Source organism: Amblyomma maculatum, chromosome 10, assembly GCF_055883805.1.
Source record: "Amblyomma maculatum isolate TAMU_Amacu chromosome 10, ASM5588380v1, whole genome shotgun sequence".
NCBI classification, from domain to species: Eukaryota; Metazoa; Arthropoda; class Arachnida; order Ixodida; family Ixodidae; genus Amblyomma; species Amblyomma maculatum.
The window spans coordinates 117435617-117458883 of NC_139353.1; the positions used below are offsets into that span (position 1 = coordinate 117435617).

General features: G+C 45.7%; 1 protein-coding gene across 1 annotated transcript in view; it reads right to left on the minus strand.

Moving 5' to 3' along the window:
- LOC146177313 (uncharacterized) overlaps nucleotides 1-23267 on the minus strand; it is a 218312-nt gene that overhangs the window by 7680 nt on the left and 187365 nt on the right. Inside the window, exons 11-12 of the mRNA XM_084580427.1 lie at nucleotides 20983-21047; nucleotides 18365-18460 (exon numbers count right to left, since the gene is read on the minus strand). Of these exons, the coding sequence (XP_084436553.1) occupies nucleotides 18365-18460; nucleotides 20983-21047 (161 nt within the window). The remainder of the gene's footprint in view (nucleotides 1-18364; nucleotides 18461-20982; nucleotides 21048-23267) is intronic.

The following is a 23267-nucleotide window of genomic DNA, read 5'->3' on the forward strand; positions in this document are numbered from 1 at the left end:
TGACACGACACAACCCTCTGGAGTTGAACTGTGTTCTTTTCCTGCGCACTGGTGTTTCTTTTTTTCTATGTTAGTGAAACAGCGCCGTGACTTTTCCAGGGTTCTCGATGAGTAGCTCTCTTCCCTGAATAACTCTGGGAGCTACATAAGAGCTCGCTGCCGTACAGGATGCACTTATTGCATTTGTTAAATACCACCAGAAATACGTTCCTGTTTTGCAGCTCTGCCTTTTTTGTAGCATCTACAGAGGTCGACGTGTCAGCTCGAATTCCTGCTGCGGCGTTGTACTCTCGCATATTCTTCCCAGAAGTTGCAGTCGTGAGCTCTATGAAAGTAATGTGCAACAGCCTAGGGAAGGAACAACAGTTTGTTAGGTAGCGAAGCACTGTAAGTAGTAGGCGAATATATCTATTTAGGACAGATAAAAACCGCACATCCGGCGGACCATGAAAGGGAAATGACAAGGAGAATAAGGCTGGGATGGGGCGCATTTGGCCAGCAATCCCAGACTATGACTACCAGCTTACCGGTGATGACATTAAGAAGCTCGCAGGGTTCAAGTAGATGCAGCTCGCACAGGACCATGTTAATTGGAGGAATATGGGAGAGGCCTTCGCCCTGCCGTGGGTATAGTCAGGCTGAAGATGAAGATGATGATGATGATGTTCTATGAGAGATGCTAAGTATCGTTGCTGTTTGCAGCCTTTACTGTCCTGTTTACAGCCACTGAATGCACTTTTTTAACCCCTGTTGATGACTTCTGCGGACCTTGGGTGAGGTCATCCCCACTATGTCCTGTAAGCTCTCCATCGCGAGTGTTGTCCTCCGCAGGGCGATAAAGTTGATTCCTTTTGAATGATCGCTTCGAAGGTATGTCCTAGGCACGGAAGTAAGACGTGGCGCTCCATCGCATTCATCTTTTTTTCGGGGTCGACAAACAATCTTGCTTGTAAACTGCCCAGAAGCCTCTGTCGTCTTTTGGATGCGTGTAATTAACTCGATGTTTTCTTAACTCTGGTGCAAATTCCGCCTCAATCGATCTTTGATTGCAATGCACGTCTATTAAATCTGTGTTCCACTCTACGGCAGCCACTCCTCGGTGACTGCTAGCATCGCTTTGCGCCCACGCAAATTATTACTCTTTCACTCTGAGCGATGTATCGTTGTAGTGAGGTTCCTCCAATGATGCACTTGGAACTGACTCGGATCAATGGAAGTCAGGCATCAGACTGGCCGAAGCTGAACTTTCAAATTGCTTGTCTTTAAGCCCTGTGAGAGAATCAATGGTCAAGTCGAAAGGTTATTCAGGGAAAATCTTCAATTGAGCTGCTTTCGTATACGATGCAGCTGCTCCAGTTGGCTCAACGGCTGCTTTCATGAAACAACGGCTTTGGGTAGCAGGAACTGGCGCCTTAAGGGTCTTGATGTGGTGGCAGGGGAGCGGCATAGCCTTGTGGCAGTTTCCTCATATTCTTGTAGAGCCGTTATGCCTTCTGCACAGACGTGGATTACTTTAAAAGTCTGCGACTTCTCATTCAACAGGCGTAAACAGTCGCTATAGGTTTTTCGTCTGGATGAATGAGCTTTAGGTCACGAATAGTCCCTTCGTTTGATTTCAGTAGTTTATTTGCGTAATGGCAGAGATGGGTTTGAAAAGCTCGTTGAATGACGCGCTTCGTTCTTATGCGGTCCATGGTATCTCGATAAAACCCTCCTCGTCTCTCTCTCTGGTGGTCTTCGCTTGCGGAGCTAATGGTTTCTTCCTTCAGGGTCGCAAGCGTTCCGCTTGTAATCTACAGGAAGGATCGAGGGAAGAGCCCCCAATACCCTCCTGAGTTACGGCACCAAAATATATAAAAATCCCCTGGCTGTCAATATGCCAACATGATGCCGAGTCTCTCCCGAGCACTCCCATTCCCCAAAACTCGTCTTCCTTTTTCGGTTCTGTTGGTAGATTCCTGTACGCATCAGCATCATATACAGCACATTAATTTGCTTAAGAGATCTTGCCAAATCACCGGAGTACTAGAAAGTTCAAAACAAATTGGCCTCTTATTGAGAAAGCCAAGACTGAGTTTTAAACGGGAATTCATTTCAACGTCTAATATTCCTCAAAAAATCTGGAATGAAGTTAGAAACCTTAACTGAAACGCTAAATTTACAATCTCTAGTACATTAATGCACTTATCTAGCAGAAAAATGCAATGACCATTTCTTGAATGCCGGTGCACCATAACAATTCTATGGTGCTGTACAAAGAGCATAAAATTTCCTATGTGCTGATGCCAAAACTTGATAATTCTATACCCCTGTTCGTAAGTTCAAAACTTTTTCTACCTTATGTCCTTAAAAAGCATAAGCTGGGGATGATGACCTCAAACCCGAGCCCAATATGCTGTCGTCGATATAATAGAGAGATTTAGCTTACCGTGATCCGCGACCCGCTACGGTGATCCGCCACCGCGCGTTCCACTGCGCATGCCCAGATCCCCTTGACGCCGATAGATGGCGCCACAACCTTGATGTCGGCACATAGACCTGCCGCGTCGGGACCAATCAGCTTGTGCGCCCCGCCCACGCGCGGTAGAGGGTCGCGGTGGCGGATCGCGGATCACGGTAAGCTAAATCTCTCTAATATGGGCTCCCTTACAACCAATTTGTAATGAAGTTTTGATTATCAGTAATTTCCCTGGTGGCAGGAAGAGATCAGAAGGAGTAGTTATACATAAAAGAGGCCGGTGTAATGACATAAAAAACTACCGGCCTATTTCAGTCTTGCATGTGTTCTGAAAGATTTTAGACAAGCTTCTGGAAACGCTATTACTCAAGTGCCTTGAAGAAGGAAGTTTTTTTTGCTGAAGAGTATAGTGGGTTCGTGCAAAAAGGTCCACTGAAAAGGCATTACTTAATGCGGAAGAAAAACTTCAGAATAAGTTTGAGCACGAGTGTCTTACTGTCGGATTATTTTTAGATTTCAAGACGCCCTTTGATTTATTTAACATCATATTCTGTTAAAGAAACCCCCGTTTTATGGCATTCGTTGCATAGCGCTCCGGCTGGTACGCACCTATTTGTCCGGAAGATTCCAATACACATGCCTGAATGGTTTCAGCCCAGTAAAAGAGATAGCATATGATGTTCGACAGGACTTCATCTTAAGACCTTTGCTTTTATTACATACATATACGGCATCGTACATATCTGATTCATCCCAGATATTCTGAGCTGATATTCCCGACCTATTTTTCTCAGGAATTAATCTTACTGTTATTGAATGCTGGGCTAACACATGATTAAGCTAATTATTGTAGTTGCTGAGTGAAACCAACTACATCTAAATGTTGGTAAACCGAAATAAGCCTCATATAAACATAGAAATAAACCTGACGACGCAACAGTTGTTATTAAGTTTAATGACACTGTAGTTGGCAGAAACGCACATTTACATTCTTAGGCCTTCAAGTAGAAGTTCATTTGAGCTGGACGCCACACATAAAAAGGATACATGCTGGCGCATATAAATGCGTAGGCATGCTGCACAAAATCAGACGCCTAAGCCCTATCTGGTTAAAGCGTCAGCTGTATTATACCCTTATCCAATCACTCCTTAACTACTCCTTACTAACCGGGGGTTCTACAACTAAGACTAATATTGACACTTTGGTTTTGTCCAGAAGCGAGCCATGAGCAGCATTTAAAACATTGAGCGGCTGCAACATACGGCCCCGGCAATTTTAAGGCACAACGTGCTTTAAGTTAACCTGTTATATGAGATGAAATTCGCCACATATCTCAGAAACCAAACTATACTAGTTCCATCTAGAATATGAGGCTTGCGCTCTCAAGTAATACACGGTACAACGTGAGGCACGGCTTGCTCGAACTGAATGCTGCATGAACGAGTTATGGTACCCAAACACTGATGTACTTGATCCCTAACTTTCTTAAAACCCACCTATCTTTCCTGGATATCATGCGGCAATTTATAATGTCCTTCAAAGCTTAAATGCTGTCGCTTTTAATGCCATCAGTATTTTCCGTCTTCTTGCGTGCCACAAATGCATACATATTAGAAAACTGCGTACTTTGATTGTGTCTGTTTTCATTAGCACTTGTGTAAAAATTTAACCTATCACTTTCACTTGCCGACCTGTGTATGGTTGATAGGGCCACCTCGTCAGGCAGAGAGCATCTGTCTTTTGCCCTGTCATCCAAGACGAACTGTGTCTGAAAGAATTCTACAAATAAATAAATAAATATAAGAAGTATAAATCTGGTACTGATATATCTGAAATAAAAATTCGTTTCGGTAAGTTGCAAAACGCAAAGTACAGGAATGAATCAGGGTGTCTGCCAATTTCGCCTGCTAGTGACAACAGCCGGACCTAGAAAATTCTAGCGTGACTTAAATGACCTGCTCATAGGCACGACTTGATTCCACACGAACCGGTAAAGCTTGGCGACGGCAGAAGCGGCAGTCCAGCTTCCAGTCATTAAGGTGTCTAATAATCAGATATCATGCCCATGCTAAGTGTACAACTGTCAAAAAGCTTTCACGTGACCTCCTTCAAACTGTCTTTTGTTTTCTGGCTACCTTTAAGCACTGTAAATCTCCTTCTCGGTACTGCACTACGTGTAGCTTCGTGGCCTTCTCTATGTTGTTAGCAATGAATGTCTGTCACAAAAAATATCCTGTTTAATGTATAGACGTTTCAGCCACTTCGAACTTCCTTTAAAGTGTAAAGCACACAGTTGTCCAAATGCCTCTTTCTACAGTTCTGACGAAGGTACACTAGGGTGGTCGACTCGTGCTGCTTCGGACTCTTGTCCTGTATGAAGCGGCTTCCATTACCAGTGAGTTCCAACTACATGAATTTGTTAGCTAGGAATTTTGCAACACTTATATATACGTTATTGAGCCAGAGAATAAATGCGGATAAATTAGCGTTCGATTCGATCAAAACTATTTTGTTCAAAGAGCTCTCGAATGCCAATAGAACAGTTTTGAATCAGTAGTTGCTGCTTTTCCCCAGTAGCAGCTCCAGGTTTGTTTTTTTAACCCATGAAGATTCATCGTCAACCAATTTCTATGTTGCTTTAGTCATTTTAGCGCACTTTTCGCGCCACTCTAAACGGAAGCCTCCGTTTTTCTTTAAAGAGAAAGAAATGATGTTTCAAAGGGTATACGCTGCGCGCTAGGCGAAGTATCTGCATAACGAGCATATTTTGAAAATTGGTGATCACAGGCCGTTTTCGTCCAGCGCAAACAGTCGGCAAGAGTCGACGAAATTTCAGTAAATGAAAATGCTGGCGCCTTCGAGCAGACCAGTAAGTAATATGTAGCCAAGAAATTTACTATTATTTTTTAAATCTATAACAATGATGAACAAAAAAGAACAAAAAGGAACATTTCTGCCCGAGGTTGCATTTTCGCGCTGTGTCCACCTCATAGGGCCAATGAAGATCTATTTACGAAAACAATTAAACGTTTAAAAGGAATAATTATCTTATCAGATCTCTTCGCAACACAAATAATTTTAACTGGCAACACTGACACCGAAATTATCGGCGATGGAAAAAAGCGCTCATCTTCTACCCCTTCTGCTCAACGCACGCTACTCCGGAAGAAAAAGATGTAGAAAAAAAACGTGACAGCAGCACACAACGTCCCATTCCGCCCACATCACTTGGGAGCATCTGATGAGTGGGAGCACGCATGAAGCCCTTATTAGGTCACTTTTGAGATTTCTAACTTGTGAGAGGTTTGAAAGGGAGACCGCATCGCCCTAATCACTTGCGCGCGGTAAAAAGGAACACTTCAAAAATATATTTAAATTATGGGTTTCATAACCACATAAAAGCCCATCTCAATAAATTTCTTCTACGGGAACATCAGAGGTACCATTTCAGGGATGGTTTAAGCTGCTGGAAGAAATTACAAGCTTTGACGATCCCGAACTCTGCGTTGTTCAAGTTTTAGTCTTTGTAGTAGCTCACTTTTTCACATGGTGGAAACCGTTGTCGCCATGTATGAACTTAGTTTTTTTTTTCTTCTGCGAAGTGGAAATATTTGTTGTGCACTACGTACAAAGTAATAAAACTGGTGATCGAAACATAGAAAGCGCGAACATTATATTTTCTCCATCCATATTTCTACACTAAACTGTGTGGTCACAAGGGCAGGATAAAGTTTTAACTGCGAAGTTTCTGAGAACGCTGTTTTACTTCGTAGCCGTAGGGCATTATTTGAGTTGATGTCAATGAATAATTACTGCCTTAAAAATGTGCTCAATCTTAGGGATTAACCCTAAATATTAAGGCGGAAAGCCTTTAATGCCCCGTACTGTCGTCCGCAAATGTGCCCGCGTTTTGGGTGCATGCTTTATTGGACGTATTCCAATCACCATTCAATTTTTACTTAATCAATAACACTCGGATGATTCTGAACATGATTTAAGGCCTTTTCACAATAGTTTCATCATAATTTGCGACTAATAATAAAATCGTCAAGCAGATGCACATAGGAACCCATGCATTTGGAGGTCATCAAAACTATCACTAACCACCAATTACTAGTTAAGAGGCGTTTAACTAGCACCAACCAAACATTAACTAGTACTCAAAAAGTGCAAGTCATGGCGAACTATCACTAACCAATTGTGGTTAGACGTTTCGAGATGTCCATAGCCGTTACATGGTGACGTCATCGCCCGAGACGTCATCGCCTAATCTGACCTCATCATGACGTAACATCCCGTCAGGTCTGATAACCGGAAGTGATAATGACGGCGCATCCTGTCAAGACGTCATTGCTGATGATGACGCCACCGGGCGATTCACGCATATAGACCGTTTTTTTATGGGCGCTGCCATTTTGTGTATGTGGCGCCATCTAGCGGCCGAGTTGTGAACGACCGCCATGCGGAACAGGCGACAAGTGGCGCAAATCGGCCTTTTGGAGCTTTCGCATGCAATGTTTTGCTTTCTGAAAGTACCTAGCTGAAAGAAAAAAAATCGGTCAGAAATGACAAAAAATTATGCTCCTGATCAGGTTGGCTGAAGGGTATACATGCCTGATTACAATTAGTGTGTAACTTTTTGTGGCACAGAGATGCGGCGGCACACCACTGGCCGCGAGGGCAGCTTTCGATCTACTTTTTATTCTTAAATGATTTCTAGAGACGACTTACCGTAAAAATTTCAGGAAAGAAAGCAAGCAAATGCAGCCGTCTCATGTCACGTTTAGGAGCGATGCTAGTCGCGCTACATTTGTTGGGTCAACCGATCATTCATAGACTTTTTACTGCTTGAGCGGATACTGCGGAAGTTCCCACACCTCCACTGAGGTTCTATTCTTAAGTATCCATTATCCATTTCGGATTCAATTATTCTACCCTGGCTACTTTCGTTGGGTGACAATCAGACAGGGTGTTCAAGCGTCCACTACCAGGCAATCGGATTTCAGCATTGCCTGCATGACTCAACCACCTGTTTGCCGGTATGTGCGGGGAGTAGCGATGACTTGTCAATGGCGGGTGCTGCTATCCTGCAATTTCTCTGACTGAGCGTTAGTTGCGTTTCTCTGATTCTGCCGTCATGCTGACATCCAAATACAAGATAAAATGGACAATTGATACCTATGGAATAGTGACCTTAATTTATGTCCCATAATGACCTCATCGAAAGCTGCTTTTGTCAACAATTATATAGTTCATTTTTCATCGCAATGTTTGCTTAGTGCAAGCAATCGCTGCTATTCCTATGATCATATTCCCCTTTATTATCGGCAGCAAAATCCTACGAGATGCGTGTTTAAAAAAAGATATTGTAGCGCTGTTTCAATAAATAAGTTGACAACCAATTTATGGGTATATTGTTGTCTTCATATGGGACAGGTTTCTTCATACTTGCATCAAGCTCAGGTACTGAATCGAAATAGTTCTTTACTTGGCAGCACCTCCTAAATATTTGCCGCAAGGAATATCATCCTCATGTTGCCCAAAGACTGCCGTTCTTGCACGATATTATTTTTTTCCGGTCCCTACTCGACAAACACAGTGTTCGAAACTCGCACGAAAGGCTGCCAAAGCTAAACATTTTGGGTTGGGGCTTGAAATTCAGAAGCTGCTCGTCTGAGCCCAATTGAGTAAATTGCAAGTGGAACAGTGTAGAGCGACACACACGCATACCACCGCTGTTAATCTTTTATCTTCTGTTAATCATCTCCTTTTGGTTGTTTTTTTTTTTTGTTAATGCAAACAGCTGAGTAAAAAAAAAATTGTGCTAACCGCGGCAGCTCTTAGCAGCTAAACTACGGCCGGCGGAAATAAAATGATCATGGAAATGAAGGAAAGAAAGGGGCGAAAGAAGAAAGAACAGGGAAAGAAAGCACATCGTTCACATCCGCTAATCGGCTTAGATACTTTGCGGCTATTCAACACACTGCGTGCAAAAGACGGCAACGTGTGCCCTTTCTCCGTAGAATGCCCTGCCGCTCCCGCTGCTGTCCCCGTGTCGCCACATACCAAACAGGAGGAGCCGCGCAGCGCGTTCCGGTTCGAGTCTATTTGCTCCTCGCCGCGAAAACGGTCTATACAAAGCTGACCCCGCCGGGCGTTCCATCCCGGCCTCTGTGCCATAACTTTCATTTGGCGCTTTCTCAAACGCCGAACCACAGAGCATACATAGAAATAGACGCAGTACAGCAAGCATCAGCGGCGTTTAAAATCCCAAGTGCCACTGTATTTTTTGAGCGCTGCTCTTTGGCGCCCATTCCTTGGTTTCACGAGGAAGGGCCGCGCACTGGGGAGCGAGCGGACGCATCTCACATGCGTTCCGTGATTTCCCAGCAAAATTCCTCTTGCGTTCACTAACTTTTCCCTGGACGTTCATCTACCGCTCCGGATCCGGTGTGGTGATTTCCAGACCAAGGCAAGCAATGTATAATGCTTTTTCGACCAAAATCTTTTGGCCGCCACAGCTGCGACAGCTAAGCCTGTCAGCTGCCTCCCGACATTGGCGCGTTCGCGCGCAGCGGCGGTGGCGGTGTCGCGTCCCGCCAAGCCCAACAACGCCTTGACTATGCCTTACACTGTTGAAGACACCAATAATACTGCCGCGGGGTTATACAATTGCTCATGGACGGCGTTCGAAATGCAACGCCGATACTGAAGATCATCTCCACCTCAGAAAGAACCTTCCGAGGCCCAAATGCCAGCCACGACATCGACTCCACTGAATCCGCTACCACGCAGACGCCCTCCACATTTGACCAAAAAGCGTCCTCTTCCCCGTCTGCCCTCGGAACACTTCAAGATCGTCCTCCGCCCACAGGGCACACTGAACCTCCACACCCTACGCTCCCCACGACTTGCTCTTGCTATATCTACGCAGCCGCCAACGTCGACCACTGCCTGGCGGTTACTGCCAAGTCCGTATCCATCTCACTACAACACCGTCACAGTGAGCACGCCCGACAATGCCCATTCCGTGTCTTATGCTAGGATCGGCACCATTACCATCGACAAAGCAGTAGTCTCGGTTGCCGCCAGCGTCTCAGTCCCGGACAATTCTCTACGGGGGATTTTGTGCCGGGCCGATAGCTACGAAAGCGATGCCGAGATCCGAACTGAGCTCCGCGCTCGTACCAGACCTCCCCATTTTGCTGCGTGTCGTAGAGGCAAGACACCGCACTTCTGCGTGACGTTTGGCAACACCAAGATGCTTCGATACGTGCGGTACTTGGGGTTTACTTTCGAAGTCTTCATTTTGAAGTCTCGCTCGGAGGCTTGTTTCAACTATCGCAAGCTGGGTCACCAGGCGGATATGTGCCCCCAACCACGAATACCTACTAGCCGCCGCTGCGGCATCGCCCACGAGTCGCCACCAGCCGGCCAACCTGTCAAGCCATGTGCATTGTATACAAAGGCTCACATCCCAGAGGCAGCAAAAGCTGCAATACCGCTTCGTGCTTAGCCACAGGCCCAAATCCTCACAATCACCCACGGACACTGCCAATGACCCAGGCACTTGCAAGCGGTCGCCAGTGCCGTCCCCGAGAACGCGGCCACCAACAACCACCCCCAATGGATGAATCCTTCCCGCCACTGCAAATCAGCTGTCCCCCACTCTCTCAGCCACAAGCCAACCTCTTAAGCCACAGGAACAAAGGGATGAGTCTTTTCCCCCTCCACGTGGGCGCAGTGGTAGCAGAGATAGGAGCAGGTCGTCATCACAAAGACGCAGCTCGCAGACCAACTCCAACTCTACAGAAGAAGGAAGACCTGCCAAACATTTCGCATGGAAGACGCCACTTACCGGCGACAAGCAACGCCGAGCACCCGACCCGCACGTATGGGAGCTGGCAGAGTTAGTCCTACAACTGCAACAACAGTTAGCTCAGTCTAACGCAAAAATTAAACAGCCCAGGTAGCACAGAATGTGGGGCCCCAGTAGGTCAAATGTAGGCAAGTAGGGCTGGGGCAACCATGATAAATCCTGCATCGGTCCCCGATGGGGCAAAAGTGGGCAAGCCCCATTTGGGCTTGTCCCTGTTCCTCCTGCATGGGTCCCATAGAGGCGTTGCTCAGGCCAATGCAGAGCACATTCCTGCATCGAGACTACAAGGTTCCCTGGTCGGATATTTGAGGGCAATCTAACTTAAATGTGGGCTCTTTATGGAAAAGCCCTCATAGATCCGAAATAAGGCCGCCCCATTACCTCTTTGTGGGAGCAACATCGGCCGTAGTGGGGCAAAAAAAACGGACATACCCACATGCTGCCCCAATCTGCCCCTTGTAGGTTACTTCAGGGCAGGTGGAATATAAATAAGAGCTCAATTTGGGAAAGCCCTCGTGAAGCCCAAATGAGGCAGCCTTAGCTAAACCGCTTTAGAACCCACATAGGCTGTAATGGGGTTCGAAGGCGGGCGTGCCCACATGGTGCTAAAATTGGTCCCTGGTGAGGACATTGAAGGCACGTGCAACAGCAGGTGGGCTCTAGGTTCAAAAACAACACCCAGTCCAATTGGGGCTGCCCACACAATTCTGCTTTATATGCCACATAAGCCGTGATGGTGCTGGAAAGCGGGAGGGCCCGCGTAATACCAACATCGGTCCCTTATGGGGAATTCGAAGTCACATGCCACAGGAAGAGTGCTTTAGGTTCAAAAACAACACCCATCCCAAATGGCGCTGCCCACACAAAACCGCTGTAGGTCCCACATCGGCCGTAATGGGGCTCGAAGGCGTGCGTGCAATTGTGTAATCATTCTTTCCGACCGTTATTTGTATTAGATGTTGCCCTAAATTACTATTATAGATGATTTGTACAACAGTTGTTGCCACATTTAGTCGGTTAGAAATATTACATGGCTTTAGTTCTCGCGCTCATGCAAATTGCGCTAAAAATACCAAAACATACTGATTACTAACTCTTGCTCCTTATGTAGTTTCTGTGGACAGCCTGCAACACTCTACACAATATTACTGTTCAGAGCACACATCTCCATAGCCTAAACAAGGAGGCTAGATTAATGTTATTAATTATTGTAAAATTTAATGATGTGGTTGTTTAGAAAGTGCAGACATGTATAAAACAATTAGTAATTATGTGCATAAATATTGATGGGAAAACTTGGACTAGGGCTTCCCATCAATGTTCTGCGTCGGACCCCTATGAGAATAATGTGGGCAAGACCAAGTGCGGCTTGCGCTATAGAACCCGCATCGGTCCTATGTCATTATCTGAGGGGCTAGCGGAAATAAAAAAAATTTCATCCAGAACGGCTGCCCGAATCTGTCTAAAGTAGACCATCTGGGGGAGTTGGCGGGATGTGCCCTTTTGGCAATGCGGGAAAAATGTGGGCAGCCCCGCAAGGGCTGCCTGCACCGGTCCCTAGTAGGGCCCATCGAGGCTTTCTCGACAGTCCCCTTAAGGCCTACGTGGGCCCCTCTTGCTGCGGCCACATTGAGCCCACCGGGGCTGTCCTGCATTGCCTACATCGGGCCCACCAGGGCCCGCCCTTCATAGCCCACTTTGTGCTACTTGGGAGCTACAAACTGCAAATGCGCAATCAGAAAATGACAAGTCGTCAGTGGCTTGCGCTCGCGTTGAAGTCGCCCGCAATGAAGACATGGAAGTAGATAAAAACCGCAGTAACAAAGGAAAGGCACCTTTGGTACCTGGGCCAAATAGAGATGACTTAGAGAATAATTACGGAGATTTGCAAAAATAGACCAACGACTCGCCAAGTTGGAGGAAACTATCCAGAAATTAATACCACATGTTAACAAAGTAACCGACGCAATGGCAAAGTTTCCAGCTGCTTTAGAAACTATCCTAGCAAAACTCGACACGCTTACAAACAGGATTGCCGCACTAGCATCCCCTAGCAACCTGATTATGAAATCTTCAACGCTAAATGCAGGCTCCTTGCCTCCCGCCCACACTGCATTCTCCCGCCCAGCCGACGACACTTCGGCGCGTCCGTCCATCACCAGTATTCTCTGACCTAGCGTATTGCAACCCGCGCGAGCGGAATCTTACCGGATACCTGATCGCTAGTGCACCTTTTATAATGCGGCAATGAAACTGCAGGGGATTCAGATTCAAGCGTAAGGCTCTGGAATATGCAGTTTTGGCCCAAATATAGACCGGTAGTCATACCACTTCAATGACGAATACAGAAGTAAAGCGTGCAGGATATACAGCATACAATAACAAAGTATCGGCTGAGCGCTGGCCGACCACAGCTACACTTTTATACCGCTACCTAACTACAAACCAACTAGATTTGGAAACACCGGAGGTCTCATACATTTATACAAATCCTACCGAACAAACGAGCACAATCTCCTCTTTACATTCTAAACGTATACAGCCCACCTAAAGATAACAGCACGAAAATTGCCACACTCGTCCATAGGGCGCATGTAGCCGCTCAAAATGGAATGCTGTGGCCTGCTGGAGACTTTAACGCACCCCATACAGAATGGGGCTACTCAGTTAACTGCTGAAAAGGATCTAAATTATTGCAGACAGCTCAGACGCTAGGACATACCTTACTCGTCGACCCTGATACACCTACGCGCATTGATAACAGTGTAAGCAGGGATACGTGCCCTGACCTTACTTTTTCCAGAAATATCTCCGATGCGAGCTGCGAAAATCTAAATGCAAAGATAGAAAGCGATCACTATATACTATGTACCACTTTCCGAGCCATGCATTGCAAAATGCTTCGCAAGGAAGTGAAGCACACTAATTGGGACGCCTTCAGATATGTCCGCTCGCAAAATGCAGCGGAGACCCGCTGGGGTGGTGCAGGGGTAAGACGCCCGACTACTGTGCCGGAGTACCCGGGCTCGATCCCGACCTCGGCGGCTGCGTTTCGATGGAGGTGAAACGAAGAGGCGTCCGTGTGCTGTGCGATGTCAGCGCACGTCAAAGATCCCCAGGTGGTCGAAATTACTCCGTCGCCCTCCACTACGGCTCCTCTTTCTTTCTGTCCACTTTCACTCCCACCTTCCTCCCTTCCTTTACGGCGCGGTTCAGGTGTCCACAGCTACAAGTGTGACAGATACTGCGCATTTCCCTTCCTGTGAACCCCTTAATATTATTATTAAAATGCAGCGGAAGGTATAGTAGATTTAAGAATATTGGACGAAGCGTCTGTTGCAAGACGCCGCAAACACTTCAAAACTGTGACACTGGAGGACAGCAGTCCCAGCCCCCACAATAAGCTAGTACACATTATTGAAGCACAAAAGAGTATTCATGATCGACGGCGTAAAAATGAGCACAACCGAGGTTTTAAAAATTCGGCTAACTCGGCTTAAAAAGGAAATCGAGGCTTACTTGTGGGAACTTAGCCGAGAACAGTGCCATTAGACTTAAGACCGCCTTAATGAGCAACTGGGCAAAAAGAACACATGGTTTCTACTTGGACATTTAATCAATCCTACGAGAACTGAGGCCGGTTCCCACAACAACCTACATAGAATCTCGCAATCTTTCCAAGGTACAAACGAAGAGCTCAATACCACATTAAAATATCAATACGTTAACGCTTCCCAGGATATACCCCCGCCAGATGGGTACTCAGGATTGGATATTCCTCACATGGATAGCGTCTTTGCCATAGCAGAGGTCAGAGCTGCTCTCAACCAAATTAACACCACCTGGGCACCGAGGGAAAATTGCATCACCAATAAGATGATGCGCTATTTAGAGGACCAGTCAGTAGAGGCTCTTACGGACCTTTTCAACAGGTTAAGGACACAGGGCAGCGTCTCTGAGGAATAGAAGAACGCTAAAATTATTTTCATACCTAATCCGGATGAACGAATTCAGGTGGTGAACCTCCACCCAATCTCGCTAACGCCATGTCTCGGGAAGGTAATGGAACACGTTGTCTTAAACCGGCTTCTTATGCACACCGATGCGGAAGGCATGTTTCCCCCTTCCATGATTGTGCTTCGAGAAGGTCTTTTGACTCAGTACACCATGTGGCAAATTTAACATGCTATACTAGATCCAAATCGCATAAGAGCCCCGCGAACCATCCTGGGATTCGATATGAGTAAGGTCTTTGACAATAGGTCACACGCTTCTATCCTCCCTCACCTCTTACAAATTAATGTAGGCAAACGGACATGCGACTACATTGCTACCTTTGTGAATGCGCGTACGGCTACGTTCCATTTTGTTGACTAAAGTAAACTAGCGACAGAATTATACTATGGACGAGAAGAACACCGCTAGGCGTCGTACTTTCTCCTTTTTTCTTCAACATTGCTATGAGGGGCCTCCCGCGTCTGTTAGGTGACATCACACACATGCATCATTTCATAGACGCCGACGATACCGCCACATGGACCAATTCTGGCTCCGTTGAAGAGATTACAGAGTCATTACAACGAGCTATCGACACGGTACACTCTTACGTGCAGGAAAATGGCCTTACGTGTTCATCGGCTAAATCAGAATACTTAGTTATAAGGAACCAACAAGCTTCACAGGCAGAACCAGATTCTGGAGAACCTATGCAGCTACACATTGACAACCATCCGATACCCCGGTAGCCACGATCAGAGTTCTCGGAATGTTGATTCAAAATATTACGCAGAACACAGAAGCTATACGCCGGCTACGTGACACGGCGCACCGATAGGTGGGCTGGTGAGGCGCATTGCCACACGTCGCAAGGGTATGAGAGAAGCCGACCTGTGCAGGATCATTCAAGCCTTTATGATAAGCAGAATCATGTACGTTTGCCCGTACTATCATCTGCGTCGTAGGGACAAAGATGCACTTAATAGCATAATTAGAACAGCATACAAAGCGGCCCTTGTCTTGCCGGTATACGATAACTCAGATCGACTACTATCGTTGGGAATTTTTAACAAGTTACATAAACTAATTGAAGCCTATAAGACAGCACAAGTGACCCGCTTGTACCGTCGCGTTGCGGGACGCGTAATTCTCGACGAGCTCCACATACACCCCATTTAAGAGGTGTGCGCGAAATCTTATTTGTGTACTGACATTACTAGTAGACTAGTTGTTAAACCAATAGCCAAAGACATGCTACCAGGCAGACATGATGCCTGCAGGAAGACAAGGGCACGCACCCTTGAGAAACAGTACGAGGACGATCCACAAGCAGTGTACATGGATGCAGCTCAACACATAAAAAACGGAGCATACGTGGAATGTATGGGCACTCTAAAGTAAACCTTCATTAACCTCATAACATTACATGCTAGCTCCACATGCGAGGCTGAGGAAGTAGCTATTGCACTGGCCATCGCGGATCCCCGCATCAAAACTATTCTGAACGATTCAAAGAGCGCCGTTGAATATTTTGTTAAAAAATTGTAATCGCACTCGCGACGCGAATTCTGCGCAACCGATCTCTCAATCACAACATCAATCTCGTATGGTTTGCTGCTCACGTGGGTAACTCCGGAAACGAAGGGGTCGACCGTCCAGCCCGAGGCTTAACCAACCGGGAGACGGGAGATCTGTAGGAAACGGACGCTCCCGTCGAGGCGCCGAGTACATACGCCGAGAGAACAAACACTTATTGCGAGCTAAGCTGCACGTTTCCGCCCCTCACTCCGATCTGGACAGGGCACAAGTCACAACACTCTGACTTCTACAAACTAAGACCATATTTAGCCCATATCTGTTATCGTTAATTACGAATCGAAAATTCAACCCTGCATGCTGACACTGCGGTGACGGGACGCAGGCCACTCAAGACCATATACTATGAGAATGTGCCAGCAATCCCCCTCCAAAGACACTCTTGCCAGCTCCCTCAGTGGAAGAATGGGACAAGCTGTTGGCGAGCCCAAGAAGAACTACGCAACTGGCCCTCGTCACACGAGCTCAAGAGGTCACCCTCGACTGGAGGCCACCCTGGATTTGCCCCAGCCCGAAATGATTCCTTTCATTTTGTGGCAATAAATGTTGTTACCGCCACCACCTTGGTTTTGCGGCATCGTGCGGCATCGGCGTTGTCTCTCGTAACCACCTCCACTTTTACTCCCAACGTCCTTCCTTCTTTCCCAAACGGCAAGATTCAGGTGTTCACTGTGTAACAGCTACTGCGCCTTTCCATTGTAACCAGTTCCACTTTCACTCCCACCTTCCTTTCGTTCTTAACGGCGCGATTCAGGTATCCACAGAAACAGGCCTGACAGATATTACGCCTTTCCATTCCTGTGAACCCGTTTGAAAGGCACGCTTCAGAGCTCAAGTGGAAGACTTGACCACATATGCTGCACACTGCAAAAATAATTCTTAAATAATGAGAGCGCCCACACCGAACTGCTGGCTAACATGTGCAGTAACCCCCCGCCGGGGTGGCGCAGTGGTTACAGCGCTCGACTACTGTTCTCAAAAATGCGGGATCGAATACCGGCCTCGGCGGTCGCTTTTCGATGGAGGCGAAAAGCAAGGCGCCAGTGTGCTTTGCGACTCTAGGTGGGGAAAATTTCCGAGTCCTTCACTACGGCGTCTGTCATAGCCTGAGTCGCTTAGGGACGGTAAACCCCGCAAACCAAACCACATATGTCCAGTAACCGAGAATTCACACACTTACAGTGAAAAGCATCATATTTTGACGAAGTTTGCCTGCGTATATACAGCTAGTTTGAGAGTCCGAATCTCTAGCCGATCGAGAAAGGCCTTGCCCAGGTCTAGCCCACCCTTATATTCCTTTACAACATACAGCTAGAAACTCGATGAGACATTTGCTATCTTTCGCTGCAGCGTTTTTAAGTCAGTTTAAGATATTCGCGAAGGTTCTTTCTTCTCCTCTGCAGCTTATGAAATTAGTCTCTTCGCCGCGCAACGTTCCCATGGGCCCACGCGCTGCCTCCTGCAACCTCCCGATAACCTAATTGCTCTCTTCATTTCTCTGGTCACAAAATTTCCTTCGTGATAGTCAAGAACTGTTAGTGGAGTGTTTCTTGAAGGAATATGTGCGAAAAATAAAATAATTGTAATTGTACCTCCATGTCTTGCTTGAAATATTTGCCTCAATCTATCGACAAAGGTGAAACAACTGATGAGCTGAGCAAAAATTTTGAATTAGGAAGTAATGTAAACGTCGGCAAATTTTTGACCACCACCATTTGCACTTTGAGTTATTGCTCTTGCCTAATTCGCTCTTGCCTAACCATTTGACCTGTTCACCGTCCTGGTCACCGGCTGCTCTGTAAAGGCGGTGGTCTGGGTACAATTCATGGATTAGGAGGAATTTACCCTTAACTACGAAGTCCGTGTGAAAGCTGTACTGGTTTTCTTTGTAGCAATAAGGCTGCAACTTAGGTGGATCTCAAATCAATAATAACTCCCTTATTACACATCTGCTCCACCTTGGGGGATTCCCCTAAATATCGGACCAATAAATGGTATCATCACCTTATTCTAAGGCAAGCGAACAGTGTAGCTGCTTTTACCGCGAACACTTGGGCATCTTAACAATTTTGATTTGTTGAATTGTGGTGGGCAATAAAATATTGATTGCTTAGTCTAGCATGAAGATGGCTAGAAAGAACTGTTAGCCCCAAATCCATTGACTGCTGCACCTTTCAGACTTACTTTGCATTTCAAACGATTGTAAACTGAAGCAATCATTCAAGTTCTTAGCTAATCTAACTGCCTACTGGATACAATCCTAACAGTCTGTGTAGGTGACAGTCACTGGCAAAAAATTATATGATAAGTATTCATGTAATCGCCGTATACAGACAGGTTTCACTTAATGAAACGAAAGGAGATGGAAGCAAAGAATAATTTCCATGCCTTCTGCAGGTAAAGCCACCGTGCAGGCTGGTGAAAATATACTCACCTCTAGATGTTTCCCCAACCTGCGTGACAAAGCAACTTTTGCCCACCGACAGCACTGTATAGCTGCTGCTTAATCCGAATGGTGGCATGCCAGAGTCTGTAACATCAGGACGCAATAACCATGAATATTTACAGGAAATGTTAGGCAAAGTGTTTCTTCCGATGTAAGATTACGTACACCAAATATTGCTCTCAACTAAAAACGTGGCTGAAGACATTCAGAAGACAGCAGCAGGTATTCCAATTACTGCTACCTTTGTAGGAATTAAAATACGCTAATTTGAAAATTTGGGGCACTTTCTAAAGCCTCCCAAGTTTACTAAAGTATATCCACAATCGGAAACGCTATCGTTTTTCTACTTCCTTTTCAAATAATTACCAAGGCATCTGATAAGCACATTTATCAAAAGTTTGTTTAAATAAATCTGGCAGCTATACATTTATCATCGTTCAAACATTGGAGATCCAGTAAGAAATGTACTTAGTGTCCACTTACCTACGGAGGCGCAAACCAGTTAACAGGAAAGCTCATGTACTCAAGTAATTGTTCATCAGTATTAATATTTCCCGTGAAATTGCAATCCGTAAGCTATTCTAAAGGTAGCATAAAGTTTACCTTGGTGTCTTGGGTAGATTGCTGTTAACTATTGATGGTCATAATTGTGAGATCTTTAGTCACGGCTAAGACATAGCTATATGCTTTCACTGAAAAAACGCAGAGTCGCAAACGTTTAAGATACTGTTACGCGGCAGGAAGCGTTGACACCATGTAAACACTATACACTCACACAGAACTGGACACAAGCGCAAGGCGTATCGAACGTCAAAACGCAGACCGCTGCCAGGAATTCCGGTCCCGAGTACGCGCAAAGTGCACACACATTTCATCTGACCCATCTTCGATGAGTCGCCCCGTAGCAATATTTAGGGTGTAAGATGTGGGAAAAATCTGGCCCCTAAAGAAGCTTTTTACCTTATGTAACTATGCTACCAAATTTAATGTTTCAGGGAAATTTACACATCAGGAAAATAAAATTATTAGGAAAATAAAGTTATTATCCCACATACATGTGTATGCGCACATTCTATACACTAACAAGAGCGAGGTTTGCTGAAATATATCGACGCCAGTTTAATAGCCCACGAGTAAAGTACTGTTTTCCTGCTGTCCTGACAAAATATACACAATCTGGCACCGACAATTTCGTCGCTCAGTATAGGTGAGAACCGACAAAATAGTCCCACTCGTTTAAACCTTTTAATGCATATCTATATTCACATCAGTGAAGCTCTTTCCGTAAATGGGGGTCTGTCTGCGAGTTCCGTCTGCATTAATTTCCAGGAATGATTTCTGTCCATGTCTTGCCTCGCTTTGCTTTTTCTCAATTTAATAAATGTATCTTCAGGGCACGGGTGTATATTGCTACCTTAGTGCCTCACAGTGAGCGCTTTATAGAAAAAATGGAGCTTTAGAGGACGTAAATGCTGCTCCCGGAAAAGATAAGTACAGCAGTGCTAGTGTGCATCCTGTATTTTTCAGAATTCTCCTGCACGTGAATTTAAATTTCTTCCAGAAATGCACTAGAGTTAACTTTTCCATCAAAGCTGACAAGGGAGTGCTACTGATGGCCACTATACTAAACGGCTAATGGCCTAAGTAAATGGCATTTTTGAAAAAAGTGACGACTTAGTAAAATAGTGGATAATCTTGAACTGCGCCTAATTAAGCGGACACAGCTTGTTTTGACAAGAAATAATCAGCCCATTTTTTCGCAGAAAAATTGCCAAGTACTTTGCCATAAAATTGTTCTTGGTATTCACTCTGGCAGCCAACTCGAGCCTTCAGCGACAGTGTCGGTGAATGACTTAGCCATCCCGAGCGCCAACTCGGGCCTCTCCCTTCATGTGGGATGGTGATATTAAAAACAGCCTGCCATGACATTTGAATTCCCGTTACCGATATGACACGGGCAGGGGCTGCCAACTCGGGTCGCTCCTTTTATATGGAAGGGTGATATCAGAATTAGCACGCCAGAGCCCTTTGCATTCACATTACCCCTAGGACAGCCAGGTATGTACGTCTATGTGGTTATTAAAGCGGGACATTGCATGCGGGCTGGTAGCTTATGCTCTCGCATCATGCCATTAAATACTTAGCTCAAGTGTCCTCAATAATGTAGCGCCATACATTAATGGGACATGATAGGAAAAAATACAGCAGGCAAAAAAACCTTCCGGGCTTCCATCCAGGTTTCACGAGAGCTAAACCACATCATATTATTATTTATTTATTGTTCATACTTTCTAGGCCGGTAGGCACAACAGAAAGAAGTGGTAGATGTACATTATTTCAAGAACGAAAAAGAATATGAAGGAACTTTAAGGCACATTGAACAGCTAGCTTGAAATTGGTGCTGTCACAAATGGTGACTGAGGAGGCGAGAAGGTGGGTCCATTCAGGGATTATATTTGAATGCAGTGAAACCAACGCCCCAGTCTGTAACAATAGGCATCGTGTTATTGACTCTTAGCATGTGTGTGCGTGTGGGTAGCAAGTAGCTGATGCTATTTATGAAACGCTGCATGCAAAATGTTTTTCTTTTTGATATGCACTCTTACCGCTTTTAAGTTTAATTTGTGTCCCCCATGTAGTGTCTTCTATCTGGAACGTTATTTTACTCGACCTGCAAAGAGTAAGTAGCATGTGTCTGAAATGAGTTGAAAAAAGTTCAAGAGGAAGTAGGCAATCGAGTTGTACAAAATGTCATATTAAAGGACAACGAATCTATAGAACAGAAAGGGCAAACAACACGCTGCTTCGAACTGTATTTCATCCCAGGCCGTCAATATTCCAACATGGAGCTTAGTGTCTTCTACGCGCCCTCCCCAAAGTCCGAACCTCCTCTTCCTTCCCGTTTCGCTAGCAAAATCATCGTGTATCTGCAACAAGCTCCGCGATTCACATCGCACATTGCTCTAGTACTATACGCTCAACAACATAGACTGCGCTTATTCGTCGTGGCTGAGTGACCGCAATACAGCACTCTGCACCAATCGTTTGGATTATGCAGTAGTGCCTTATGCACTTGGGCACGTGAGTAGTTTTACCCTCAGCCGATGACACCCATTATGAGGAAGACCTCTGAATGATAGATCGCGTTGAAGATTGAGTTGTATACCGGATGTTGAAAGCGCTCACCTAGCATCGCTTCAGTTTCTAGTCTTGGTCCACCTCGTGAATGTATCTGTTCAAGACATCGCCGCAGATATGTTTGAGCGTCATCGTAGCCATGGGGTCCCGTCCATTTCGGGCGACGTGCAGAATTCGGATTCCGTTGAGAAGGAACGGTGGCATCAAATTTGCTAGTATTGGATTTAACACCGCTAATTTTGCTTCCAGGGGACGTGGTACTTTGGAGGAAAAGATTCACTCATCTGCTCGGCATTTTGTCGTAGAGTGACAGTATAGATGCCCGGAACACTGATCATTCATTCAATTCTTGCTGGATATCTGACTTAGGCTCAATTTGTAAAGCTCCAGCCAGCTCTTAGTCTTCATTGAAGTGCCCATGTAAGGCACGACGGTACTAAGGTGGAACAGCTACCACAGCAGGAAGAGAGCGCAGGACATGAATGCCATCTGCTTGTTGGAGGCCTGTTTCCTGGCATGGAGCTTCATGTTCAGCTTATGAATGAAACATCCTATTTCTGCAAGGAGCTCGCCGTGACGAAATCCACTTCATTGGGAGCAGACTCGGCATTGACTTTTTCCATCTGCTACCAAAGTTTTAGCTCGAAGCTGAAAAATCACAGTTGGACCTGGAAGGTCCAGATCCACACACAGCCTTGACGTCCAAATTCTGAACAACTCACACAGTCTGACACAGCAAAAAACTTTGACGCAAGTTTCCACCGCATCCTGTTTCTGCAAAACGGCCTTCTTAATGTGCTTGCGTGACAGTGGCCATTGCTTTTCCAGAGTTTTCGACGAGTCATGCTCTTTGCTCGGCAATCATACGTGCTGAGTAAACATTCGCAGGGTTCCTGTGCTATCTTCTTGGGGCTCTTTAGCAATACTGAAAAAGAAGGTCTTAGTTCTGGTGCTGGACCTCTTTCTTAGGGTCTGCAGAGGTTGCGGTGTCAGCTGGTATCACTGTTGCTCTGTCTTGCTCTAGCATATCATTTAATAAATAACACTACTAAGCTCGTTGAGGAAGGCAAAGTATCTCTGCTGTGCGATGTCTTTCCTGTCTTGTTTAAAGCTACGGGACGCACTTCAATCATTTCCTGTTCATACTTTCTGGGTGCTTCAGTCAGGTCATCCTGGGTGCTTCCCATAAAATCCCCCTAGCAAAGGAGAGCTGGAAATTAGGCGAGATGGTTGACGTGTATACTGACCTAGAAAGTCTGATATCTCTCCAGGCTGATAGGCAATTCATTAAGATGATCGCTCTGTCAGTATGTCATCACAGGATCAAAATGTCGTGCTTGTTCGCACTCTTCTTTCGTTGCATGTCGGAAAATAATATTACTTGTTAACAGCAACGAACCATGTGCCGCTCTTCAACACGAGTATGTGGCCCAGTGGTTTCTTTACCCTCGGAAAGCCCCATCTGTAACGGTCACTCATTGCAATACGCTTCTTCCGAAAGTGTGTCCTAGAGTACGGAAGCTGCTGCTCGATGCCAGCTGACATCACTGTGTGCGCAGTTAGAATCGTCAATGTTATCAATGGCTCTCCACAATATCTAGGTATATTGTAGTCCCTCCAATAATAACTCTGGAACTGACTCAAAAAAGAGAAGTAAGATATCGGTATGATTGCGGTGGAGCTTGCAACGTGCGTATCTTTAAGCTCAAGTATAGAATGGGCAATGAAGTCTAAAGGTCACGCGGCGAAAACT